The following is a 27,501-nucleotide window of genomic DNA, read 5'->3' as shown; positions in this document are numbered from 1 at the left end:
TCACTAAGTGCTGGTTGAACTGTGTGTTTAAACTCAGACAGAACGGTCAGAAAAAGTTCTTCTAGGCTGTTTCTTTCTCACTGGGACAGTAGCATGTTGTAATATAAACTGGAAGGTAATCATAAAGTGATCAGAAATGATGGGGTTCAGAGGAAGGACACTCAGCTGGCTGATCTCTATCCCATGGGTTAGAACAAGATCCAGGGTGTGCTTATGACAGTGAGTGGGTTCATTCACACTTTGGGTGAAACCAACATCATCTAATAAAGCTGCAAAAGCCTTTCCTAGACAGTCACTGGGGTCATCAATGTCAACAAATCCTGGATTTCTGATAGTTAGCATAAGGGGGGGGGGTTGCTTCATTCAATCTAACATAGTCATCCTGATGGAACCAAGTTTCTGTTAAGGCTAAAAGACTGAGGTTGTTATCATTAATGAACTTGTTGACTAAGAGGGATTTGGAGGAAATGGATGGAATGTTTAATAAACCACATTTAATGACATCATAATTCTGCTTGTGAGAACTGCTGGTTCTATGACCCGCTCCTTTTACTTGTCTCTCGGCGCATAAGCTAAAGCTCGGACCTGCTGGACTCTCCCTGCATGGGTTTTGCACCGGCACTAACCCTAAGGGAGGCTCAGAGGAGCGTTTTCCACTCCTGCTCTGCGCCCGGGTCTCGTCTGATTATTGTGCTGTTTATATGCGATTTATTAGAGAGTTGTGTTTCAACTACGTAATTTGAACGTGATATGTGCGGCGTATACGTTATGTAAAAGTTAGATAGTGGTTCATGCAGGAAAATAAGGTTAGATGGAACGGTCGTGGAAAGACACAAATTTGTGTGTGCATCTTGCAAAAATCACGCACAATTGAGTGATATGTATGTAATAATTCGCGTAAACTGCATAATTCTCAACCGACCAAAAATTCTGAACAGCTTAAAACTGAATTCACGTAAAGACCAAAAACCATCTGAGCACATCGACGAATGACGAACGCAAGAAACACGCATGATTGACGTAGATCACGCATGGACAACGAAAGACTGACATTTCCCTCCAAATGGACGTAGTGGCTGTGTGACACGGCCTTTAGAACCTTCTACCAATTTAAAACCCCACCTAGAGATTTCAATGTTACCCTTCTAACGCCTTGAGCATCGATGGGAAGCTTTTTGTGGGAAAAAATGGTCAGTTTTAGAAGTTGTAGATTTTAAATAGCGTGAGAGTGGCGACCTACAAAAACGGCGTTACCATAACATTGTGACACTGAGATACGTGACTCGCCGGCTCAAGCTTAACGAAACGATACGACGTACAATATAAACATGTTAGACATGCAGGTGTGGGTATCAAAATGTTACTTCTACTGATTCTTCTAAAAATGAGGGAGGGGGCAAGTAGCTGCTTGCGGCTTTGATATACATTTGGTATTTAAAAAAAGACCTAAAATAAAAAGCAAAATGTGATTTTTTTTTTTTTTCCTTTTGTCACATACTCAAAGCCAAACGAGGAAGAGGAGATTGAGGAGGAAGAGGAGGAGGACGTGTTAATTGCTTGCAGGGGTGTTTGGGATCACGAATCTCTTCTGTTTCCTCCAGTTGCTTAACTGCATAGAGAAAAATGGATTCTGACCCATTTAAACAACTTTTTTAACCCAAATTGGAAGCCTTGTTTGTGTTGATGTGTTGACCTGTGTGCATTGTTTAGGACTGAGGGAATAACAATAGTGTCTAATGTGTGAACAGAGCTGAACAGCGCGGAGCTGCAGGGCTGCAGCAGCGACAGCCTCAACAGCAACGCCAGCCTCCCCAGCGTGCAGAGTCACCGGCGCCACACGGAGAGGAGGGTGGCCAGCTGGGCCGTCTGCTTCGAGAGGCTGCTGCAGGATCCCGTGGGAATCCGCTACTTCTCGGTACGTCACACGGACGGACGGACGGACGGACGGACGCTGGGCAGCAAACCTCTATCACTGCAAACTGATTCAATCACACTAAAAAAAGGAATAGAACTCGTTTTCTCATTGATTAGGAGGCTTTCAGTTGAAAAAAGTAGAGATTTTTGATTTTTCCTTCAGATATTTGAATACAGCCCCCCCCCCCACTCTCTCTTTACCAATTCTTTGCTAACAGCGCCCCCTTCAGACCAAAAGGCAATTTACCAAAAGATTTTAAACGTTTTGGTTTGGGTACATTTCTAATCCACGTTTGATCTCTGTCTGCAGGAGTTTCTAAAGAAAGAGTTCAGTGAGGAGAACATTCTCTTCTGGCAGGCCTGTGAGTTCTTCAGCCACTTACCTGAGAATGATGCCAAACAGGTAACAAACACAAAACAAAAGCCAAAAAGCTGTTTATTGAACCCTCCTGCGGGTACGATTTGACCCACTGCCATGTTTAGTTGTAGAAAGAAACACCTGGACCTATCCCTTTCCAACTTCTGACTTTCGCTAAAGCTGTGCTCCTCTTTAATACCCCACACATGAAGAACTTACCCCAACGGACATGTTGACACATGTCAACATGTGTTCTATTAATGAAGCCCCTGCAGCATCAAAAGAAAAAAATGATAGTACTTACCTGTGAAATGTTCTGCCTTCCTCCTTCGTGGACTCATTTCTCCGATTTTGACAGTTGAAACCCGCAAAATGAACTGGTATTATGCAAGAAATGTGTTCACATGCTGCACTGCAGCAGTGACTGGACCTCACCAAGATGGTGGTGCTCTCCTCCCATGAGGAACCAGGTGATGTCTCCTCTAGCGATAGAACTCATTGGTCTGGACCAAGTCCACATAAATGCATCGAGTCGCAGCCGTGTGATTGGCTGTTGAGAATTGAATGTTAACGAGCGGGTGAACAGGTGTGCCTGAAGAAGTTGCCTGTGAATTTATTAGTATTGTGTAACAAAAACTATGATTTAAAAAATAAAATAAGTGTTGATGAATTCATAAGTAATTCATAACGCACAAAAGATTTTAGATTTAAAAGATGATCATGATTTGGGGTTTTGGAGTGTGATCTTTTGGACGTTTCGTCATAGTTTGATGCTCGCAGAAGTTTAGAATTATATTTATACGCATTTATTACGTAAATCTTTCGCGATTGTGCGCGACTTTTGGTAGAAGCATATGCAAATTTTATGGCTTTCCACAACTGTTACACGTATGTCTAATGGACTTTGCACGCATTAACCACCGATGTATAACTTTAAATTGCGCAAACGGTGCACATATCAGGTTCAAGTTACATAATGGATGCTGGAATCACTAATGAATTGCATAAAAACGCCACAATAATCACACACGGTTAATGCATGTTTGCCGTATTGTGCGACAGGTAAGTAAATAAGACGATTTTTCAGCCTTCAGCAGCCTGTACCGAGTTGAGGGGGAGGGGGCTCCCGCTCGTGACTGTGGATGCCGGCGGGCCCTTCTTGCAGATCTCCCCAGCTGCGGAGACCCCCCCACCAGCAGGCTGACTTAGAACTGGTGCGAACTATGGGTATCCCACTGTTTAATTAAACAAAGCATCGCTATGGCCCCGCTGCGGGTGCTGACCATGGTGCTGACGCGGTGTGATTCCTGCTCAGTGCTCTGAATGTCGATCTCCGAGGTAAAAAAAAAAATGTAACTGCCGTTTCATTTACCAGAGATCCCCGGCAGCGGCAGCATCAGCTCTGCAGTCTCTCAAAAAACCTCTCTGGCGGCATCAAAACATCCCGCACCGTGAAGGGCCATCACTGCACCCCCACCCCCAACCCCCCGCAAGAGCCTTAATATCAATGATGAGAATGCTCTGAATGTCAAAGTGAAGAAATCCCATTTTTGCGTGGTTTATTCGTGATACGCCTGTACACTTGAAGACCACAGCTTTTCTCACTTCACGCATGACCAGTTTTTACCTGTGCAGATTGCGCGTGGCGGCCGTGTGGCCCGGCCTTTAGGACTGTGTAAGGGTCTCTCAATTCTGCACTGCAATTCTCCAACAGCTCACTCAGCGGGCCAGAGAGATCTACAACAGCTTCCTGTCCAGCAAGGCCACCACGCCGGTCAACATCGACAGCCAGGCGCAGCTTGCAGATGACATCCTCAATGCGCCAAAGCCCGACATGTTCAAGGAGCAGCAACTGCAGGTACGACTCCCCCAACTCCCACACAGGCGGGGGAGTCAGGGCTGCTGAAAGCGGCTGAAGGACAGTTTCAGCATCACTCCTTAAAAACAGAATCAAGGCGGGCATCAGCAGGACCTCCGGTCCATAAAACAGAAGGTCGGTTCTTCTCTGCATCTTATCGCATTCAGGGATGTGAACAGAGAGTCACGAGGCGGGATGGATGTCCTCACTTCACCATCGAACGTGCGCACACACACGTCTCCTTTTCAAGGTCCACACACACATTAAGGCTTGAGAAAGCCCCCCGGGTTCAGGAAAACCTGTTGTCCCGTTGCTGCCGGACCAACGGCTCTCACAAAAATCATTCCGTTCCAGCATGGTAGACTTTAAAGGTAAATGAAGATCAGGCGGTGTGTTTGTCACAGGAAGCTCATGTCCAGAACTCCCAGGCCAGGAAAAGTTTCTCAGACACGACGTGAATCTGGCTGCAGACAACAAGATGATAACGTTTTGCTGATATAGATAAAGCTGGTGACCCTAACAGTAGTTAACAGCTTCTCGTTTTGAGCTTTATCAGTAAGTTTTTATAATTGGTAATGTTGATTTTGAAAACTATAAAGCGATTACCTTTTTTTTTAACCTCATTTTAGGCTTATCCAGCCCACTAAAACACTATTTTGAAACCATTTATTAACATTATTAAGCTTCAATAACAGTACAATTCAGAAAAAAGGTCCTCCTGACTCTTTAACTGTTCCAACAAGGAGAAGGAAAGTACAGAGGAGCAGAAGATGGAAGGGAGTTTCCTTTTGGTGCCTCAGATCTGTTCTGCCGCACCACCGTCTGGATGAATGTCGGATTTCTGTCTCGTGGATCAGGACTCATTCCTGCATGTTCCATCAGTGAACATCCACCTGTCAGACACATTTTAGTCGACTCCTGTCTTGACGTCTGCCTGAACCCCCCCTCCGTTCTCCTCAGATCTTTTCCTCGCTTGTCGTCTCTTTAGATTTTCAACCTGATGAAGTTCGACAGCTACACCCGCTTCCTGAAGTCCCTGCTGTACCAGGAGTGCATGGTGGCGGAGGTGGAGGGCAGGCCGCTCCCCGATCCGTATCACGTCCCCAGCAGCCCCACCTCCAAGCACAGCACCACCGGCTCCGACCGCTCCAACCTCTCCACGCCCAAGAAGGTCGAGCACGGCCCGGAGGTTTGGGGGCTGGAGTTTCACAAGGTTCCCTCAGGTTTGAACTCTGCGTGTCCCACAGGAGGACAAACCCAAGAGCAAATCCGGTCGGTCGTTGAACGAAGACAGCAGGGAGGACTCCGGAGACCGCCGGAGAGGCATGTTCTTTTCATGGTCCCGCAACAGGAGCTTCGGAAAGGGCCCCAAGAAAAGAGAGCTGGCGGACTTCAACTACAGTCAGTCCTTCCTCCTTTCCTTTGTCTTCTGAAGACAGAGTCTGCTCCGGTTTTCATAGATAAGTTTCAAACTTGGCGTTTCCTTGGCGTTCCAGATTTCCCCGGCAGTAACGGCCGCCGCGAGTCTCAGGGCTCGCTGTCGTCAGGAGCCAGTCTGGAACTGGGAACGTCGGCTTCAGGGAAGAACGAGGTCAGTCCGGGTCGGAGCTTTCAGGATCATGCGCCCGTTCTCCAAGCAGGCTTTTGATTTTAGGAGTAAAACTGAAGGAGCGACGTCTGCATGTCGCTTATCAGCCGTCACTGAGGGTCGTTGAGGAGATTTTAGGATCTGGATCTTTGTTTACTATTGATTCAAAACTAAAATGTTCAGTGAAAAACCTATTTGAGATGGTTTATAAACAATTTGCGTACACTAAATTATAAATAACCTAATAAATAAATGAAATGAAGATGAGAGAAAAAGAAAACAAAAGGGGAAGTAGAAGTGGATATATTATGTGAGAACAAGTATCTGCATAAGTATGAAGATGGAATCAGAAAGCAAATATAAATGTCTAAAATGTAAAAATATGTGTAAACACAGAAGCAGGAAGTGACTTTAAAAGGGAGAAATGCTTCCTGTCTCTGGTTGGGAACACACTTTCCTCGCTAAAATGTCCAAATAGACGACTTGAAATTCCACTTTGATCATTTTCGGATCTATTTTCAAAGCGTACCCAGCGGTCTTTTAATTATGACGATGCCGTTTTTAGCCAAAAGGTCAGTTTTTGCAGCGCGGCAGGAGATCATCAGAAATGCATCAGAATCCCATTGGGACAGAGAAACCCCGCCCCTCTTCCCCCACCCGTTGTTGAAAGCTCGTTGCCCTCCGGCGATAGCATCTCCGTCACCGCTGCAGACTTTTCCCAGCAGCCTTTTTTTTCCTCTTGGTAGACAACAGTTTGAGTAAAGAAATACTCAGAAAAGCTGAACTTTCTTCATATGTGTCGTCTGTCATCAGAAAAACGCCACAAAAACACGTTAAAGACACACAAAACACCATTTTCCGGATTTGCTGATGCTTGTTAAAAGAACGGGAAGTACCGGGCTGTCCTGTCGGGATGGGAGCGACGGGTTCGAGTCCTGCCTTTGTTTTCGTGATGATCCCTCCCGAGTTGAGCTGAGGAGACGACTGGTGGGAGGTCATTTCCTGTCTTTCTGACCCCACCCATCTTTGTTCTGCAGGGTGGTGGAACATCAGAGCAGGGGGGAAGCAGCGCCCCCTTGAGGCAGTGTAGCATAAGCCTGCCGGATGGCTCCTGTTGCTCCGTGCCGCTCAGGGCCGGGGTGTCCATCAGGGACCTGCTGCAGGGGCTCTGCGAGAAGCTGTGCATCAGCCTGGCAGCTGTGGACCTCTTCCTGGTGGGAGGGGAGAAGGTACAAGCGGTGAACACATCTGCATGTGCAAAACCTCAGCTCGCTACGGGAAATGAGACTGGTTTCTCTTTCTTAGCCACTAGTTTTGGATCAAGACTGCATGACACTCTGTTCAAGAGACCTGAGATTGGAAAAACGGACCCTGTTCAGGTACTGGATTTAGGATCAACTCTGTTGGAATTTCAAAATTAGATTGAAACTCGGCTGATGCTGCTGACTAAGACCAGGATTAACGACATTCTCTTCCTGCGCAGACTTGACCTGGTCCCCATCAATCGCTCGGTGGGTCTAAAAGCCAAGCCAACAAAGCCGGTGACGGAGGTCCTCAGGCCTGTGGTGGCCAAGTACGGCCTGCACCTGTCCGGCTTGGTGGCCCGGATCGTAAGGCCTGCTCAGCTGCAGACAGACACGAGTGGCGGCGGCGGCGCCGGCCGCGGCTGTCATCTCCTAACCGCTCCGTGTTTGTGTGTGTCGGTGCAGAGCGGCGAGTCGGAACCCTTGGATCTGGGTCTGCCCATTTCTAACCTGGATGGACTTCGAGTGGTTCTAGATGTTGCAGAAAATGCTGTTGGAAAAGGTGAGACGGCTCAGCTAGTTAGCTCTTTCCCATTGGTGCAGACAAAAGGGGAAAGGTCAAACTCTTGGAGAAACGGCTGGAAAACAGGGATGACTAATGATGGTTGGAACCAGTCAGTGGAAATCCTCATGAAATCCACCAGTGTGGTCCTCCTCCACACTCAATGCCACCTTTGTTGTTAGAAAAAGTGCCTCTGACATGCTAACTATGTGTCGCTCCACGCCGACAACGGAGTTAGAGGTGATCTGAGTGCCGAGGCCTGTGACCAGCTGCAGATCGTGCAGGCTAAATGACGCCATGGAGGACATTTTTAGCCCTTGTGGGGTCATCTGGACCCCACAAGATCATGTTTCCAGATTTAGAAGTTGTTCTCTCACCAACAAATAATGTACAGAGACTTGTTGGCAGTTTAAAGACTGTTGTTGCTCACTGCTTATCAGAAAGTTGTGATGAATATGACACAGGAACATCCAATCTTTGGCATTTAAAGAAATAGCCTCATTAGGTGTCTTCCAATGACAGCGGTTGTGGTTTTGTCTCAATAATAGGCCCGCTTTTGGAGGAAAAAAAGGCACATCAAGCCCGCCACAGGGGCTGAAAGCTGACCTATTACAAAAATGCAGGTTCAGTTCCTGCCCTGCCCCCACCCATGTGTAAAAACGTCCTTGGAGAGACACTGAACCCCGCGTTGCTCCTGGTGGCGCCAGTGCTTGGCAGCGGTGTGTGTGAACTCATGGGTGTGTGTGTGAATGGGCGACTGTAAAGTGCTGTGTGCCTTAAAGATGGCGGCAAAGCGCTATATAAGTATACGCTAGGCCTGTGCAATAAATCGCAAATTTAGTGTCATCGCGATATCAAGCGGTGCAATATCCGTATCGCAAAAGACGGTGAAAATTGCGACAAGTGGTAACCTTGAATGTGCCAAAACAATCTTATGGCAGCTTGAAGTATTTAACAAATCAAAAAAATCCCTTTGTGGATTTGACCAATGGGCTGGACTCCTTTACATCATTGACCAATCGGATGGAGCCCTTTATGTTGGATGTTTGCCTGTTAAGTAGACGAGGGCTATTTGGAGTGGAACTGACGGAGTCTTGACTCTTATTTCAATTAACAGTTGCAGTGAAATAAATATGATGACTTTAGTTGTTTTGCTATTTTTTCAGTTTTATCGTCATCGCAATATTGATCACTAATATCGCAAATCGCGAGTTTTCCTCATATCATGCAGTCCTAGCAAGGACTGTTCTAAGTCGGCCTTTATGAACGCAACAATTCACTTTTCCCACCACACCTTGGTGTTTGGGTCGTGGTTTTCAAATCAAAACAAACCAAACTTTGGTTTGTATAGCAACTCTTCCAACTAATATAATCGCATTTTAAAAACCAAAAGCATGACATTACACACAAAAGTATATATATCCATATACGTAAAACCCACACAGTGCCAACAACCCCTCCCATTCACACACACACAAACACAATAAAGTAATGGATGAAATCATCCAATAAAAGGCCAAATAGAAAATTGTTTATATTGATAAAAATCTAAAAATTAAGGAAAATCCTTTAATTTACCAATAAGCAAATATGGAGAAAAATCATTAGATGACTTCTACTAAGCCTGGTCTATTGTAATACAATGATAAATATTGGTAAAACACGTGTTTTGCAGTGAAGATTGTCTTTCCCCACCATTCGGTTCAGTGACACACTGTTCAGTTTCAAACAGAGATAAGCGTTGGCCCTGATATTTACAGCTGATGATGGGAACAGATGCTCTGAAATAAAGCAAAGACTTTCCAGACGAGTCTTGTCATCGTAGAAATGTGTGTCCTTCAGTCCGAAAACTCCGTGACAGATAACAGATAACTAATATTAGTGATCAAAATTGCGATGACGTGATAACTTGCGGTAAATGAACGGATAGCAAAACAACTAAATACATCATTTCCATTTCACTGCAGCGGTTTAAAAAGAACTCTCCATATGACCCCCGTCTACACGGGAGGCAAACATCTAACATGAAAGAGCTTCATCCGATTGGTCAAATCCATAAAAGGATTTTTTTGATTCGTTAAATGCTTCAAGCTGCCATAAGATTGTTTTAGCACATTCAAGGTAACCGTTATCAGAGTTTTTGCCGTCTTTTGCGATGCGCGTGTTGCTGCTGATATGGCCATAAAAACACGATTTATGGTTCAGGCCTAGAACGCAGCGTAACTGTTGGCTCCAGCAGAGCTCCGACAAACAGCGTTTACTCTGCAGGTTGGCACTCATTCCAAATGTTGCATCTGTTTCTCTTTTTTTTTAGTAGCAGACAAGCAGAAAGCGGTTTCCCCCAGGAGTCTCCTCCCAGCCTCTGCAGGCAGAAACCAGTCCGCACCAGTAAGACTCCTCCATCTCCTTCTGGCGGTTCTTTCCTCCGCTCTGGAATGTTCCATAACCCACCAATGTCTCCACTGTCTGGTTCATGATGCCACGCTACTAAGTGTCTCTCCTGCTGTTCTTCAGTCACACATGCCTGTTGGGTGTCCCACACACCTGTCTCTCTCTGGTTTGCTGCTTTCCTCTCCTTCCTGAAGCCTCTTTCGGTCGTGGAGCGGGCTGGGCTTTAGGACTTCCTGAGCTTCTCTGTAGGCCTGTGGGTGGTGTCTGTAGAGCAGGGCTGTCCGACCCCCCCCGGCCCCTGAGATCTACCACCCCGCTGCCCACTCCCTTCTCCCAGCGGATAGACGGATCAGGTGGTTCCGGATTCACTAGAAGAAAAAGCAGAAGATGAAAAGAGCAGGGTGGTGGATCTGAGGGACCGCGGAGGGGCGTCTCCTCCGTAGAGCTGATAGTGCTTGTGTGGGGGTTTTGCCTTCAGTAGTGGTCTAGCGGGCTCTGTTTCAGGTCTGCTTGCTCTGCAGTAGTGCAGCTTGGAGCAGTGACCTTCTCTGATGTTGTGTGTGAGCCTTTGTGTTAGCACACAAAGTCATCATGGCTGTCTGAATGGAACATCCCATCTGTCTTCAAACATCTCCGTGTTCCACTGAGTCCTTAGTTCCTCTGATGTGACTGCAGACCAGGTCCCCATGGTCAAACGTCTCAACCTTCTCCCCATCAGCAGCGCCGGCTCCCGCTGTTGTCACTGTTCCCCGTGCCTGCATGTCAGGGCTCTAACGGCCCGCTACAATCTCCTTGTGGCCCCCAGGGGGACGACAGGTCACCAAGGAAAGCTGGTCCTGCTCACCCACATGGGGAAGACGGCAAGGCTTTGCCCAGCATTGAGTCGAGCCGCCAGCCCTTCCCCAACCACTCTGTGCCTCTGCATAAGGCTCCGGAGAAAAGAAAGCAGAAAAAGATTAACATAGACGAAGCCGAAGGTAACGACTGAAAGACCTGCCTGTGTCATGTTTGTGTTGCTGTGATCAGACTAACCTGGGAGCCCGTCTGCAGGACTGCAGACACACTGACTGCTTTCCAAGCTACGTGTCACCTCTGCTCGTCCTGAATGAACCCTTCCTGTTTGATTAATACTCAATGCTGCATGTTTTCTACATTCATATCAAGAGTTGTAGTGATTTTTTTCTTTACTGGTGTGTGCTTGCACTTGTTCATGCGTTTGTGTGTCCCGGCCGTGCTGTGTGCGTCCGCAGAGTTCTTCGACCTCATATCCAAAGCTCAGAGCAACCGAAACGACGACCAGCGAGGCCTGCTGAACAAAAGCCACCTGCAGCTGCCGGACTTCCTGCGCCTGTCGCCCGCGCCTCCCGACTTCGGCTCCTCCACCCCAAACTCACGCAACCCCCAGAACGGCGGCTTCCCCGGCAACGGTCGTCGAGGTAACAAGCCGAACGGCGGCGGCGAGCGAGGCCTTCTGGGTGGCGCCCACCTGCTGAGCGCGAGCCATCACTCCCAGAGCCTGGACTCTGGCATTGGCCCCGACAGGGACAGAAAAACCAGGCCGCCCCCTTCGTTCCCCACCACCGTCTCCCCCATCCGCCCCACCCAGCCCACCCGGCACCAGGACACGAATCAAATGCCGGAGGAGGACGCCATGTCTGATCTGACTCTGGTGGGGGAGGGCGACATTAACAGCCCGAACCTCCACTACATAACCCCCTCGGCTCTGCCGTGCACGTCCCGGCCCTCGGACCGCCAACCCAGCTCAGGTACTCCCCCGGTGTGAACTCTTGACCTCTCTGACCTCTCACCTCCTCCTCCTCCTCCTCTTCTTCTACCTGAGTGAGACTGAAGACTCACCTGTCCGTGTGGAGCTTCTCTCTGCCCTCCCCTCGTGAAAATGCATCTTTCCTTCCAACGACCAGAGAACAAGCTTCCGTTTGGTGACATCTACGTAGTTTGATGCACAGTTTGGTGTATTTAAGTGCTTTTAGATTTGCCTAAAAAGACGCTCGGCTGGAGTTGAAACCGCAGAGAGGCTGTCAGAGTTGTCTGGACATCGTCCAAAGACGGAAAGACATCCTGCAGCCAAAAAAAAACCCCGGGTCGACCAGAGGGGAGACTGGAGCGCTGTGTCCGCGGCCTTTCCTGTGTGCTGTTCTTCTGAGTGGACCTGCTGTGGTTTTTCTTGTCTAGTGAACCGTGTGATGGTTTGGTGACAAACTCCCTCCTCCACTGTACAGAATCTAACAATGCACTTTAGCCTGTTACAAAGAAGACGTTACACATTTAGAACTTGTTTTCCCTTCTCCTACTTGTTTCCTTGTCTCATTTAAAGTGTCTGCTGGAGATATGAGGTTCAGAAAACGACTAATATCTGTCGGGCTGCAGTAGCAGACCTGTGACATGGTAGACCTGACCACGGAAAAACTGACTCAGGCTGCTGCATCAAAACAAACGGATCCTCTTGAGTCACCGGCCGATCCACAAACCGTGACGGTGAACCTCCTCTGTCTTCACTGTTTCAGTCCAAAAAGCTTTGAGCTGTTTCTGCTGCAGGATTTCCTCAGAGACCAAGGAGTCGAAGCTGTTTCCCTCCTGAAACGCTGTACCTTATCTGAGATTCATTTCTCCACCATTCTCCAGTTTCTCCACTTCTCTGATAAAAGTATTAATTTGTACATAGTCCACTCCCTGACTCCGCCCCGTTGTTGTCCTAGTTTAAGCACTGCCTTCAAAGTTGTGTCTCAATAGAAATCAGTTCTGCTTTTCTGTCCTCATCTGACTTTACTATGTCAAATAAATGTTTTAGAGGTGCAACAATCTGTCACTTCATGCCCGCCGTCTGCTTTCTGTCCGTCGAACTTCAGTCACACCACTTCTGTTTGACTGTTGACACTTTTCAACATCCATTCATTCATCTTCTAAACCCGTTTTGTCCCTTTTGGGGGTCACGGTGTTGCTGGAGCCTATCCAGGCCACTCGTGGGCGAAGGCAGGGGACACCCTGGACAGGTCGCCAGTCTGTCGCAGGGCCACGAGCACACTCACATGCACATCTAGGGACATTTAGATTGACCAATGAACCAATGTTTTTTGGACGGTGGGAGGAAGCCAGACGTCCAAAAACATCCAATATCGTCTTCTGTCAATTTCTGTTTTTTCTCTGGATCGTTTTTTTCCCAGACCTCTGAGAGTCAGAGGCGGCTCTCTACCTGTTTGACTGTCCAGAAAGACGCAAACATGCACACGTTTACATGTAGACACACAGTGCCTGCATATGGTCATGCTTAATGACCATCCAGCCTATTTCAGGGTCTTTGTCGATAACAAATTAGAGAGAACATGAAACGGTGCAGATCCCCAAAACGTCCGGAATTTCTTTAAAGTCAGTCAATCACATAAAGCAGAAGAAAAACCCCAGACTGCAATTTATTTCAGTGCATGTAAACGAGACTTCCTACTCATTTGTTTGGCAGGTTTGAATTAGAATGAAGTTGAAGTCACTGATGCTTCATTAGTCAACAGAAAGAGAAAAGAAGCAGCACAAAAGTGTTTTTATTGGCATTAAACGGCACCCTGCATGCATTTGGACAGCAAAACAAAATGGAACCCATTGATGTTTATGATTTCATCTTCATCACCGGTGGAATTCCCAAACACGTAGAGAAATCAAGCAGATGTTTTTTTTTATTCATTCATTGTTTTTCCGTCTGCAGATTCAGATTTAAGCAGGAGGCGTCTGAACTTTTCCATTTCTTCTCATTTAACCAATCGGTTCCACAAAAAAAGAAAAGACAGTCTTAATGAAGCAAATGATGTGGACAACATAACATCCACATATTAAAAATCAAAGGCAACAACTGGGGACACTGTCCTCTTTTGACCAGTAGATGGCAGCAGCTCGTGTTCAGAGGGAGCCAAGCATCTTTCCCATGAAACCACATCCATCATACCATAGCATGAACACATCTTTAACATCCAGCCAGTCTGCTCTGTTGCATCTCTCTGTGGTTTTTATTGGTTTATAGTTTTTTTTTTTACATAAGGTCATTGGGATTGAAGATAAACAGAGCAGCGTGTGATTCCACGGCCTGGTTTGGTGTGTGACCTCCGTGTTTGCTGCATGCGTGCTGCCTGCCGTGTGGTTGAAGCGATCGGCCCTTCCTCCTCTCTGTCTAAGGCAGCCTCTTCCTCCTCAGGCAAGGACGGGGCTGGATGGAGGGGAAGGGATAAAGGGGGAGGCGGGTTCAAAACGCCCGGCAGACGTCCTTCCAATCCTGTCCCATGGTCCCCTCCCCCTCCTCCCCCGCGACCCCCTCTTCGCTCCCGACGGAAATCCAAGTCGCCGTCCTCCCGCCCCGGCCACTCGACCCCAAAACAAGCCTTGGATCTGGACAGACTTGGAGGCGGGCCGGATCCAGGAGACGACGGGCAGCCTCGATCGGGCAGACGAGACCTTCGGGGGGGGGTCCAGCGCTCCGAGCTGGACAGGAGGTGGGAGGGTGTTGCCATGGAGCTGCAGAGCCGGGGCAGCAGGATGAGGTCAGCCGTGTATCAGACCTCAGACTTGCCCTCCATGGTCAAAGCCAGGAGGGAGCTGGACCCTCGTGAGGGCAGAGCTCAGACAGCTCGCAGTAAACTCAAAGCCACTTTTGTTTAGGAAGCGTGACGTTTCGTGGCTGTCCGGCATCTGCTGAAGGTAAAACCCTGCAGAGGTCAAGGACGCAGCCCGTGTCAAAAGGGGGGAGCTTCATCAGAGGGTCTTCCTCCTGGTTGGAAGTTCACATTCATCTTCACAGGAAGTTTGTTTTCTTCATCTGGCAGCTGGGGGTGGCTATAGATGGCAGATTCACAGATGCCCCGCCCCCTGCACTGATGAACACTGTTTTCTGGTCTTCAGGGTCTTAAAGTGTTGCCAATGTGTGGGTTTACAATTGGGTGAAAGGTCATGAGGAACCCGGCGGATCCAAGCGTTCAAAAGTGTCCCGGGGACATGAGGAGGACCGGATGATCAGGAAGAGGTAAACGGGTGCGGAGGCTCAGAAACCATCACCACCAAAAGCCCCTTTGTGGAGGCAACTGCTCATTTCAACTGACAGTATTGTTAGCTTGCCAGTGTCATATGTAGACCTTATGCCTCCGTCCCAACTGCCTTTACGAGTGGATCTGGGCTGTCACACCTGTACGGGAACGCAGGTGGTCTGCATGATATTTTAAGGTCTGAGACTGCTCCGCGAAGCGGCTGAGAGAAATGGTGATGCACATTTTTCTATGAGCATGCTGAAGGTGACAGGTTGTACTGAACACGTATACAACAACCCTTAAATCCTGTGGACTTGATAAGTGCGCTCTTTGCTGCAGCCTGACTGTTAGAAAGGAGGAAATTAGACAATTAGGTGTCTTACGACCCTAATTCATGGGGTGTGCGTGTCACGTGCACACCCCGTCCGTGTAGCATTTGCATTTTGCAACTTACTAAGAACTACAGAAGTTCACCCCTTACAAAGGCTTAGCCCCTCCCACAGGCCAATTCACCAAACTCTTCTTTAAAAGAAATTACTGTCTTGCAACCTGAAGGATTCTTAAACAACTCCAAAATTACAGATATTTAACAAAAGAAAGGATAGTAACAATTGAAAGACAGAAATAGGTTTGAAACAAAATCAATTAGACAGAAAGCGAGATAAAGCAAAAAACAACTCTGACGTGAGGTCACTTCCTGTTTCCGGTGGATATTTATGCTGATGTGTGCAATGCTCTGGTTTGTGGAGGGAAACTTAGATGGGGAGTAAGAGTCTGTTTAAAACCAAGTGTGCAGCCTTAGAACGACATTAAATATGAAAAGTGAATGATTTGTTTGCCTGGGTGTGTGCATGTATCCGGTGAATACTATAAACTGCTACTGGGCTGGGAGAAAAGAGACAAAACAAACAGCCGAGGCTGGCGACCTGTGACGCTACGTCGTCACAGTGGCGTTAAGACACTGACGACAGCTTCACCCTTACATCGGAAGCTTGTGTAGCTTCCATTAGCCTTACCAATACTTCACACTTACCGCACGCATGGTACGTTCCATGCTCATGACGTCCCTTGAAGTAGGGACCACAAGCCACACAATTCTAAGGTCCAGAGATAAAGGTTGGTGACCACAAACAATAGAGCTGCCAATTCTGAAAACAGAACTAAACAAAATAGCCCAATAGACCCTAAAATTTAGCAAGTTATTAATATTTTACATCTTGCGGATCACCTTTGTTTTGTGGCTAGAAAACAATGGGAAAACTTGGTAATCACAGGCAGATACATCAAGGATTTTTGCTCTTTTTCGATACCCTATCTGTGCTCTAAACACCATCAGTTTGTTACTGATACATTGTAAAAGTGATCCTGAAGTTTTTCATATTTCGTTAGAAGATTGTTCATTTAGTGTTATTACATGCTTCACATCCTCTGAGTGCTGTTTATTATGTTGTATTAAGGGCTTGAACCCGCACCGACCGCTCCTTACCGAGTTTATGTATATTATTCGTCATGATGTGACATGTCAGACTCGGTTCTGCGACCGCGCGTTTCACCAAGTTTGCACAATGTTTAGGGGGTGGTTTGGGGACCTAATTTACCATGTGCCTTTCACAAAGCTGTGAATTTGATCCAAAGTTGTGAGAAATCTGCCGTTGGCTCACAAATATCTGCTAAGTCCACTTTACCTTTCTCCAAATAAAAATCAAAGTATGAGCTACCCCAGGAAGCATTGCGACGCATGTTTTAACGCCAAACATTTTCCAATGCGGAAACTAAGTTCTTCAACGGTGAAGTGAACAGGTGCAAACGGCATGCGCGGTGACACCCTTTGCGGTTTCTACATGAGGTGGCCATACGAGCCTCGAGGGAACTGCGAGACACACCTGTGCTCCCCTTATGATGCAGCTGCTCCTCTCTGCGACCCGCTATGGTCCCGAAACAACCCCCAAACCCACAGCACCTGTACAGGTCAACCCCCATACGGGTGCAAATGACTAAGGTGTGAACAGAGCTCTTACTGGACTTTTGTCTCTGTATGTCAGGAATTTTTTTTTTGTGGAAGTTTCTTAATGTTTTTTGGATTGGTTAAAAAAAGCAGAATAAATTGTCTTTTTTTTTGTCTGCAGTTTTCTTTTATAAAAGTCACATTTCATTATTTAGCCACACATTTGACCAACCACTGTCTGCCTCGCCTTCATCCACCAAGCCTCAGATCTCTGTTCCGTCTTTTTAAAAACATACATAAATACCAGAATTAGCTAAGCAAGTTAGCAGTACACTAATGTTGACAGCAATATAATAACAAACATGACATTATATCAAAGCTAAGTGTCAAAATTAGCTTAAAAAATATCAATAGCTAAACTTATCTAAATTATCTAGTTATAGATTTAAATTTCTATTGAATGTGTATTTTGAGGAGCAATGGATGGATATGCAAGTTCCCTCGGGATTAATAAAATTGTCTGTCTGTCTGTCTATCTAATTTGTCACGGTTCCGCCGTCAGCTGCCTCCCTCCTCCCTGCTCCTCATTGGAACCAGCTGCACCTCATCACCTCATCACCAGCAGACCTTCTTAAGGAGATCCATCCCAGCATACTACGCCAGTCCGTTACACTCTCTCCGGTGCCTACGCCTGGTCTCTAGTTAAGTCCAGTTTTGCCAAGTTAAGCCACGTACTTACCTTGCCTTATTCTACGCCTTCAGGTCCGCTCCTCCACGGGTGCCGCTGGTTCTTCCTCGTCACCGGCTGTCTACGCCGTCCTCGGCGCCTCCACTCGCTCCAAGCTGTGCTCGCCGTCCTCGGCGCTCCACCTCGTCACAGGCTGTCTACGCCGTCCTCGGCGCCTCCACTCGCTCCAAGCTGTGCTCGCCGTCCTCGGCGCTCCACCTCGTCACAGGCTGTCTACGTTGTCCCTGACATTCCTCCTCGTCCACGACTCGCATCACCCTCAGATTAAATCTTCTGACTCTGCCTCGTCTCCTGAGTTTCTTCCGGGTTCCAGCAACTGGGTCTCCATAGTGTTTGACCATGACAGAACGGACTGGCCATAGCCCAGACCCAGCTGACCCGGAAGGACTCCGCTTCGCAGTCACGCAGCAGGGGATTGCTCTGGGACGCCAAGCGGAATCACTGAACCAGATGGCCACCGTCCAGCAGGATCTTTTCCGTCGGCTGGATGGAATATCTCATGCCCTAATGGACCTTACCGGTCAGCAATCTTCCATCGCCGCAGCCAGCACCTCCTTCTCCGCCACCGGAAGTCCGGGCCCCGCTATCGCTAACGCAGCTAACGAAAACATCCGGCTTCAACCCGAGGTCTTCCATGGTGACGTCAAAGCATGCGGGGGTTTCCTCCTACAATGTCGGCTAATTTTCCAGCAGGCTCCGCGACATTACCACGCCGATCAAAGCAAAATAACCCTCATCGTGAACTCTCTTAGGGGTAAGGCGCTCCAATGGGCGCAGGCTTTTCTTACTGCCAATCCCATACACCAGGTCCCATTCGAGCGTTTCATAAATGAGTTTTGTCTGGTGTTCGACCAGCCCCGCAAGGAGGAAGAAGCTACTCGCCGATTACTAGCTCTCAGGCAACGCAGCAGATCAGTGAGTGACCATTTAATTGACTTTCGTATCCTGGCGGTGGAGGCAGGTTGGCCGGACATCGCTCTTAAAGGGGTGTTTTACCAATCTCTCAATGACTCCATCAAGGATCATTTATGTTCTCAGCCCGAAGCCAAGACTTTTGAGGAGCTCGTCACCGCGGCCTTGCGGTCTGACGTTCGCCTCCGAGAACGCCAGGCTGAGCGTCCCCACTATCAAAAGAAAACGGTGGTCAAACTCCTGCCTCTGACATCAAGCACTGAATCTCTCCATCCCGTTTCTCATGAACAGGTCAGAGGACCCCCGGAGGAACCTATGCAAATAGGACACTCCAAACTTACACCTGAGGAGCGGCAGAGACGTAGAGACGAAGGTACCTGTTTTTACTGTGGACAGTCGGGTCATCTCGTTCACCAGTGTACCTTACGTTTAAACGCCAAGACCCCCCGCTAGACGACAGGCCGCGGGCGGGTCACCCTCCTCTCACCACTGAGAACACCTTTTTGTACATCCCTGTCAAGCTATGTAACCTTTCAAGAACCCATGTTTGCAAGGCTCTCATTGATTCTGGTTCCGAACAGAGTTTTATTGATAACCATCTGGTCTCTGAGCTCAATCTTCCTACAGAACCGTTGGAACATCCCGTCAAGGCGGCTGGACTAGGAGGCCAACTCCTTACTCACATCACCCACCGCACCAAGCCCGTTCAACTAATCTCTTCTGGTAACCATCATGAATTCATGCAGTTTTATGTCACTCAATCCCCCCAATCTCCGGTCATCCTAGGTTTTCCCTGGCTGTGCGCTCATAACCCGCAGTTTGACTGGGTTAACCGGCACATCACCAACTGGAGTACTGCCTGTATGGCTAATTGCCTTCGCTCCGCCATTCCTTCAGTTCCCACAAGTCACTGTCCTACTCCGGAGGTCATCGACCTTTCCAAGGTACCGTCCTGCTATCACGACCTTAAGACGGTTTTTAGTAAGGCCAGGGCTGGCGCTTTACCACCTCACAGACCGTACGACTGCTCCATAGAACTTCTAAAAGGGGCTACTCTTCCCAGGGGTCGTCTGTTTAATTTATCAGGCCCTGAGAAGCAGGCAATGGAAAGATACATCCATGAAGCTCTCGCTTCCGGACACATACGTCCCTCCTCCTCTCCTGTCGGGGCTGGGTTCTTTTTTGTCCAAAAGAAAGACAAAACCTTACGCCCCTGCATCGATTTTCGAGAGCTTAATCAGATCACTGTTAAAAATAAGTATCCTCTCCCGCTAATCAGTTCCGCCCTTGACTCCGTCCAAGAAGCTCGGGTCTTTACTAAACTGGACCTTCGTAATGCCTATCATCTCGTCCGTATGAGGGAGGGGGATGAATGGAAGACAGCGTTTAACACCCCCCTCGGACACTTTGAGTATTTAGTAATGCCTTTCGGGCTCACTAACGCACCCGCCATTTTTCAACATCTCGTAAATGATGTGCTTCGTGATTTCCTCAACCGTTTTGTTTTTGTATACTTAGACGACATTCTCATTTACTCCCGTGACCAGGCCCAACACACCCACCATGTCCGGCAGGTACTCGAGCGTTTACTCGAGAACCAGCTTTTTGTTAAAGCTGAAAAATGTGAATTCCATGTTCCCACCATCTCCTTCCTCGGGTTTATAATAGAGGCAGGAAACATCCGCCCTGATCCCGCTAAAGTCTCTGCCGTTGCTAATTGGGAACCGCCTGAGTCCAGAAAACAGCTCCAACGTTTCCTCGGTTTCGCCAATTTTTACCGCCGGTTTATCCGGAACTACAGCAGCATTGCTGCCCCTCTCACTAAGCTCACTTCGGTCAATTTCCCCTTTATTTGGACTCAGGAGGCTCAGGCTGCTTTCGACCAGCTCAAGGCCTTATTCACCTCGGCTCCCATCCTCATTCAGCCCGACCCTCTTCGCCAGTTCATAGTCGAGGTCGATGCCTCCGACTCTGGGGTCGGGGCGGTTCTCTCCCAGCGTGAGAGCGAGACCGGCAAATTAAAACCTTGTGCCTTCTTCTCTCGCAAACTCTCCGCTGCGGAGCGTAATTACGACGTGGGTAACCGAGAACTTCTGGCTATAAAACTCGCGTTAGAGGAGTGGCGCCACTGGCTCGAGGGTGCGGCTCAACAATTTATCGTTTGGACGGATCATAAAAACTTAGCTTACCTCCGATCCGCCAAACGTTTAAATTCACGTCAGGCCCGTTGGTGCCTTTTTTTTGACCGTTTTTCCTTCGTTATTACTTATAGGCCTGGCAGCAGGAATATAAAGCCTGATGCTCTTTCACGTCTCTCCAGCATCAGTGACAGTCAGGAACCCTCTCCCATTATTTCCCCCACATGTATTATTGGTCAACTCACGTGGGACATTGAGACCCGGGTCCTACAGGCCCAAAACGAAGAACCCGATCACCCTCCAGCTCCTGCCAACACCCTTTATGTTCCCTCCTCGCTTCGTTCTGCGGTTTTGGTCTGGGGGCACACCTCTCGCATTTCCTGTCATGGGGGCATTCAAAGGACTCTAAAACTCCTCCGAAGGAGGTTCTTCTGGCCCACCATGGAGCGCGATGTCAGGGAGTTCGTCGCCGCCTGCGAAGTCTGTGCACGCTCCAAGTCCACGCACTCTCCTCCTGCCGGTCTGCTCCACCCTCTGCCTGTTCCTCAACGTCCTTGGTCCCATCTCGCCATGGACTTTGTCACTGGTCTGCCCCCCTCACAAGGTAACACAGTAATACTCACCGTCATCGACCGTTTTTCAAAATCTGCTCAGTTTATTCCCCTTCCCAAGCTACCCACAGCCACAGAGATGGCCGATATCGTGGTCCAGAACGTATTCCGCCACCACGGCATTCCCAGTGACATTGTTTCAGACCGTGGCCCTCAATTTGTGTCTCAGGTCTGGAGAGCCTTTTGTTCTGCTCTAGGGGCCACGGTCAGTTTAACTTCTGGACATCACCCCCAGTCTAACGGACAGGCGGAGCGCGCCAACCAGGAACTCGAGGCTGCGCTGCGCTGCCTGGCCGCTCAAAATCCGGCCAACTGGTCCTCGTTCCTGGTCTGGATAGAGTACGCCCACAACAATCATCCCTCATCAGCCACTGGTATGTCCCCTTTTGAGGTTTCCTTGGGCTACTCTCCCCCCCTTTTTCCCTCTCAGGAGTTAGACCTGGCCGTGCCCTCCATTCAGCACCACCTCCAGAAGGTTCAGCGCGTCTGGCAGCAGGCCAGGGCTGCTCTCCTGCGCACTCGGGAGAGCAACTGCCGGATTGCTAACCGCCGCAGAGTGAAGGGTCCGACCTACCAGCCGGGACAGAAAGTATGGCTTTCCTCCCGTGATATCCCTCTTCAAGCCACCTCCCGCAAACTGGCCCCCCGGTTCATCGGTCCCTACACGGTCGAGAAGATTATTAACCCCACCTGCGTGCGCCTTAAGCTTCCGGCAGCCCTCAAGGTACACCCCGCTTTCCATGTCTCTCACCTCAAGCCCTTTCAGGAAAGCCCGTTGTGCCCACCGTCCGCTTCCCCACCACCCGCCCGGGTCATCGACGGTGCTCCTGCTTTTACGGCCCGTAAGGTGCTGGATGTTCGCCGCCGGGGCCGTGGGTATCAGTTCTTGGTGGACTGGGAGGGTTACGGTCCGGAGGAGCGCTCATGGATCTCCCGCTCCCTTATTCTGGACCGTGCCCTCATCGATGACTTTTATCGGGCTCATCCGGATCGTCGCCCTGGACCGCCTGGAGGCGGTCGTTGAGGGGGGGGCACTGTCACGGTTCCGCCGTCAGCTGCCTCCCTCCTCCCTGCTCCTCATTGGAACCAGCTGCACCTCATCACCTCATCACCAGCAGACCTTCTTAAGGAGATCCATCCCAGCATACTACGCCAGTCCGTTACACTCTCTCCGGTGCCTACGCCTGGTCTCTAGTTAAGTCCAGTTTTGCCAAGTTAAGCCACGTACTTACCTTGCCTTATTCTACGCCTTCAGGTCCGCTCCTCCACGGGTGCCGCTGGTTCTTCCTCGTCACCGGCTGTCTACGCCGTCCTCGGCGCCTCCACTCGCTCCAAGCTGTGCTCGCCGTCCTCGGCGCTCCACCTCGTCACAGGCTGTCTACGCCGTCCTCGGCGCCTCCACTCGCTCCAAGCTGTGCTCGCCGTCCTCGGCGCTCCACCTCGTCACAGGCTGTCTACGTTGTCCCTGACATTCCTCCTCGTCCACGACTCGCATCACCCTCAGATTAAATCTTCTGACTCTGCCTCGTCTCCTGAGTTTCTTCCGGGTTCCAGCAACTGGGTCTCCATAGTGTTTGACCATGACATAATTGTTTTTAAAGTGTGTTTGAATACCAAACTTGGCTAAATGAGCTAACATTATACTATCTCTCTTTGTCTTTTGGCTTCTCCCTTTAGCAGTCATTACTGTGAATCATCATCTCCATCTAATTGTCTCTGCATCCTCCTCCCTCAAATCCTCTTTCTGTACATCCATGAACCTCCTGTTTAGTCTTCCTCTCTTTCCTGGTAGCTCCAACCTCAGCATCCTTTTCCCAACATCATCACTGTTTTCCTCCACCTGCTTCCCTGCATTGATCTCCAGAACATCTGCTATGATCTGTTCCTCTGATGGATTCATTCCTGATTCATCCTGGTCTCTTCCAAAGAGAACCTCAGCATCTTCATCTCTGCTGCCTCCTCTCATCACACTCAGTACACATCACAGTGTCATCTGCAAACATAGAGATTCCTATCATCTGTCAGTCTGTCCATTATCACAGTTAACAGGGTGGAGCTCAAAGCTAATCTATGGTGCAGTCCCACCTCCACCTCCTCTGTCACACCTACAGAACATCTCACCACTGTCTTACAGCTCTCATCAGTTCTGTAGAACTCCACTGTTCTTCTCTGCCCCTCCAGACTTCCTCATAAAGCACAGCTCCTCTCTCTGGATCCTGTCCCGGACTTTCTCTAGATCTACAAAGACACGTTGCAGATCTTTCTAACCTTCTCTGTTCTTCTCCAGAAGGATCCTCAAATCAAATATTTCATCTGTGGTCCTCTTCCTCTGCATGAAACCAAACCGTTGTTCTCAAACGTTCTCTTCTGACCTCAGCCTGTAGCTTCTTATGATCTTTCCTTTACCGTCCTTGTGAGAATCAGCAGCTTTGTTCTTCTGTGGAATACTTCTCCATTCCTATCAGTCTCTTAATACAGATTCATCCCTTGTGTTTGAGTACTTAGTCGGCCACCTTTCTTCTAGATTTTGATTGTGCTTCTGATTTTTATGACATTTGAGTTACCTTTTTAGATTTTTGAGTACAGATTCTTCAAAGTCTTTTTAAGTTTAGACCAAAGGAATTAATGTAGAGTTGCTTTCTTTAACACTGTTACTTTTGTGTTTTGGAGGCTTTCAGGGCTTTTTTGAGCTCCATCAAATTCGCCAGGATGTCCTCGCCTTTGTTTTTGTAGATTTTTTTTATTTTCTTCTCATCTTCCAGACATTTTTTGTTTTGTTAAAGATGCTTTGTTGGCGTCCAAACACTTCATTTTAAATTTCTTTTTTAGTTTCACTCTTTTTCTCTCATCCTCCTGGTATTTGAGCTGTTCTGTTTGCCCAAACACAACATGGTCCTGGTGGGCAACTTTTTCTCTGGAAAATTGTCAGGGTAACAGTTGTGTTGTACATCTTAATTTCTATTAAAAGCATTCATGTTGTACTCTTTCAAATGGGAACCATATTGTCAGTATTTTTGTTATTTTCAAGCTTTTAAAGTTGTTCAGCTTGTCTTCTCTAGCACACCTTTGTTTCAAAGATAAAAGACAAAGTATTATCAGTTCTTTTTAAGAACCCTGCATTTGTGCTAAAATTAGCATGATCTTTTTCTAATATAGTTTAATTTATAGTATGGTAATAGTATACTATTCTGGGGGTTTTCAAAGGAACTTGGAATTTCAACCACCTGTTCTTCTATAAGTAGCACGAAGTAATAGATTGCCTTAAATGCCATCAGCCCTCCAGAAATACTTTTCCAAGCAAATTAAATCCCATAGAATAGGAACAAAGTTTGGACCAATTTGTTTTTCTTTCTTTTTTTTAACTTTTCTTGTCCAACAGCTGGGCAGACAGATGAGAGCTGAAGGCCTCTTGTGTTGGACATATTTTACTTTAACAACAGGGGTTATGAATCTTCTGACAAACCAGAGGTATGTCTGAATAAACCCCTTTTGGAATCGAGGCCAAACTTTATTCATTTTAGTCATATTTGAAAATCTTTTGTGTTGGAGTAATTTATGTTCAGTTCCCACAACGATCTCACCTTTGGGTTGAGACCCTACCTCTCCGTTGTCGTGGTAACGTGGGAACCTTTGCAGAGACCCACCTTTTCAACGTTTCAGTGATTTCTGACCTGACACCAAGCTAATTCTTTAGATGAGCTGGACTGTTCTCTTCTTCAGGTCTGAACTTCAGAAGCAAATCCCGCGAGCAGATCCGTCCTTACAGTCTACAGGCCCTGAAGAGCAGAATCCTTGCCTCTCAGGTCTTAAACATTGGAATTACATTTACTTACGTTAACAAATGTTACATAAGCTTTCAAAGGGCTTTCTAATTATAAGTGCTAAATGCAGATAGAACTGGTGTATTTTTCAAACAAATGCTGAAAGTACAAATCTAGAAAACATCCTCAGTAAAGCTTACTCTGTACTTTAATCCTTTGAGTTAAAAGGGTTAACTCTGGGTTATAACTCTTGATACGGGTTCCTTTTTCTCTACTTTTTTCTAACTTGTAATGTCCAGCAGCTGAACCAACAGAGCTGTTGGCCTCTTGTGTTGGACAGACTTCACTGTTACAATTGGGGGTTATGAATCTTCTGACACATGAGATGTATATTTGCATAAACCCCTTCTGCTAAACATTAGATTAATTTTGCTAGTACACATGTCTTGTTGGACCAGACAGAAAAGAGATGACAAAAGGAAAGAGTGGGATGTTAGGGATGGGGGATATGGGTACAAAATAAATTGGGTGGGGGGGTTAAAGAAGTAGGGGAGGGGTAGGATCCTAAAGCAATGAACTGCTGGAGGATTATCATCACTACTGTCATGTGTAGGTGTGAGTCAGAAGGGCGGGGGGACTGTCCACTGACACACTAAAATGTTACAAACGGACCTGTTGGCTCTAAAAATCTTCACACACAAACATGTAAACACGTACATAATACAACTTCAGCTCCCACGCACAAACCTATGCGTACAAACATGTCAAGCATGTACCATTCTGTCACGAATGGTATTGGTGCAAAGGTGAGCCGACACCTGTGCTCAGGTGAGTTGTTTGTTTCCTACTGAGCTTGATGATGGAGTGTAAAAAGAAGAAGCAGCCAAGCCCCCCCCCCCAGACACCTGGGTGAGAAAGCAGATCGCCCATCGTCAGCAACCCAGACCAGGGCCAGAAGGGCCACTACAAGCTAGAGAGCCCACTACATCCCAGCCAGAGAACAGGCCTCCAGCTGCGCCTAGGTCGCACAGCACGCCCCCACCCACTAGCGAGCCCCCCCCCCCCCCCCCCCCCACCCTCTAGCGCCAGACAACTACCCCCCCCCCCCCCCCCCCCCCCCCCCCCGAACCTGAGCTCAGCCGCGATCCGGAGCCCACCAAGGAAGACCCACCCCATCCGACCTTTACTATTAGACCTTACTAAACCCCTCACTGCGGTTCACCTTCAGCCTATTGGAATTTACCTGAATTGGTAGAAGCTTGTGATTGGACGGCTTTTTTTGTCCAAAATCCTACACCTTTATTTGATTTCTACAAACATCCATAAACTTCAACTTTAAATAGAAGCAGTCATGTGGCGCCCATTAGTGCACAATGGAGTCCATTTTCCTTCACTTTGATGTTTTGAAACAAATGTCACCGTGACGGCCATTTGGTGGTTTTATTTCAGTCAAAGGAAGATGTTCCGCAGAGCAAACGCAGCTTTCTACAGACAGAGCTGAGACTCCACAGATCAGATCAGCCCCCCCCCCCCCATAAATCCTGTCTAACGCACAGCTAAGCCAGAGTTCCCCCGGGTTAAGTAAAAGTCGCGCCAGTTATATGCGTTAATCACATTATCTGCATTGTAATTATTTTCAAGTGAGACGACAACTGACCCGAGTGCCCCCCTGCCTGCGTGGTGGGGGGGAGGGGGGTCTGCTGGTGGGGGCCTGTGCTCCAAAGGCTATTTTAAAGAAAGGGACCCCCCCCTCCCAACACACACAGCTGCTCGGAACCATGACAGAAGATGACGGATACGGTTGTGGCAGAGGGACAAGTCAAGTTTAGAGATGGAAAAAAGGTGAATTCAGCTTTTCTTTTGCGTTCTGACACCTGCTGCCGTGTTCTCAGAGGAATGGTCTCCATGACTGATCGTGTCCTAAACCTCTCTGCAGTGGAAGACTCGCTGGGTCGTTCTTCACAAGCCCTCTCCTGTTGCAGGTACGAGTCCACACCTTCCTCTGGTCGTTCCTCACCACTAGCACCAGCCTCTTTGGCGGAGACCGGCTGATTGATCCAGCAGTGATCTAATGGCTTTGGGCTTCTCTGCTGTCTAACTCCTCTCCACCTGTTCGTCGGTCTTTTGGCTGCACAGACCGTTTAGATCAGGGGTGTCAAACTCAAATTCACCGTGGCGCCAAAATGAAGTAATGAAGTAAAGTCACGGGCCAAACTCAATATTCATTGAAAAATGAACTGCAACTGTTTAACCTTTTCATATGGAAACAAGCTTTAGTTCTGCTTAAGGAATAATCAAAGCTTGATATGACAAACATGTGAGAAATTAAATTTGAAATAAAACACACATCAGTGGTATATTCTTTTCTTATATTTAAGTATTTCTCTCTCCGTACCTTTTAAAGCTCCGTGGTGCAGCGGTAGGGCGGGCGACCCATGATCATAAGATTG

General features: G+C 48.0%; 3 protein-coding genes across 15 annotated transcripts in view; all 3 read left to right on the top strand.

Moving 5' to 3' along the window:
* Positions 1-22,813, top strand: part of LOC101172559 (regulator of G-protein signaling 12) — an 86,311-nt gene extending 63,498 nt beyond the window's left edge. The window contains exons 7-20 of one of the 7 annotated variants that reach the window (XR_002875046.1): positions 1,749-1,915; positions 2,225-2,317; positions 3,987-4,130; positions 5,119-5,301; positions 5,378-5,531; positions 5,627-5,721; positions 6,756-6,947; positions 7,024-7,097; positions 7,202-7,328; positions 7,428-7,524; positions 9,839-9,912; positions 10,721-10,892; positions 14,114-18,383; positions 22,546-22,813. Coding sequence is in view for 4 of the 7 variants with exons in the window: in XM_011480644.3 (XP_011478946.1) it covers positions 1,749-1,915; positions 2,225-2,317; positions 3,987-4,130; positions 5,119-5,301; positions 5,378-5,531; positions 5,627-5,721; positions 6,756-6,947; positions 7,024-7,097; positions 7,202-7,328; positions 7,428-7,524; positions 9,839-9,912; positions 10,721-10,892; positions 11,166-11,698 (2,105 nt within the window). In the remaining 3 variants the exon portion in view is untranslated. Of the gene's footprint in view, positions 1-1,748; positions 1,916-2,224; positions 2,318-3,986; positions 4,131-5,118; positions 5,302-5,377; positions 5,532-5,626; positions 5,722-6,755; positions 6,948-7,023; positions 7,098-7,201; positions 7,329-7,427; positions 7,525-9,838; positions 9,913-10,720; positions 10,893-11,165; positions 12,736-14,113; positions 19,486-22,545 lie in introns of those variants that run through there. The other 6 variants (XR_002875045.1, XR_002290886.2, XM_020706199.2 and 3 more) reach the window with 6 other exon arrangements.
* Positions 17,946-19,016, top strand: LOC111946393. Its single transcript, XM_023949418.1, has 2 exons — positions 17,946-18,544; positions 18,833-19,016. Exons 1-2 carry the CDS (start codon positions 17,969-17,971, stop codon positions 18,992-18,994), a joined length of 738 nt encoding a protein of 245 aa, XP_023805186.1. The 5' UTR covers positions 17,946-17,968; the 3' UTR covers positions 18,995-19,016.
* Positions 22,814-26,194: 3,381 nt separating the features above from the next.
* Positions 26,195-27,501, top strand: part of LOC101155825 (protein Dok-7-like) — a 49,941-nt gene continuing 48,634 nt past the window's right edge. For 3 of the 7 annotated variants that reach the window (XR_002874316.1, XR_002874317.1, XM_023960957.1), the window contains exons 1-2: positions 26,196-26,893; positions 26,988-27,033. Coding sequence is in view for 5 of the 7 variants with exons in the window: in XM_023960957.1 (XP_023816725.1) it covers positions 26,840-26,893; positions 26,988-27,033 (100 nt within the window). In the remaining 2 variants the exon portion in view is untranslated. Of the gene's footprint in view, positions 26,894-26,987; positions 27,034-27,501 lie in introns of all 7 variants that reach the window. The other 4 variants (XM_023960954.1, XM_023960984.1, XM_023960971.1 and 1 more) reach the window with 3 other exon arrangements.

This window comes from Oryzias latipes, chromosome 1, assembly GCF_002234675.1.
Source record: "Oryzias latipes chromosome 1, ASM223467v1".
Classification (NCBI taxonomy): Eukaryota; Metazoa; Chordata; class Actinopteri; order Beloniformes; family Adrianichthyidae; genus Oryzias; species Oryzias latipes.
Note: the sequence above shows the minus strand (reverse complement) of the source record. Positions and strands in the feature narration are given on the sequence as shown.

Bases quoted from the DNA above. Each gene is read 5' to 3' on its own strand.
- LOC111946393 (XM_023949418.1), top strand. From the start codon at position 17,969: ATGACAGAACGGACTGGCCATAGCCCAGACCCAGCTGACCCGGAAGGA. The intron at 18,545-18,832 runs GTGAGTGACCAT...TCTCATGAACAG, and splicing joins TCAGGCAACGCAGCAGATCA to GTCAGAGGACCCCCGGAGGA.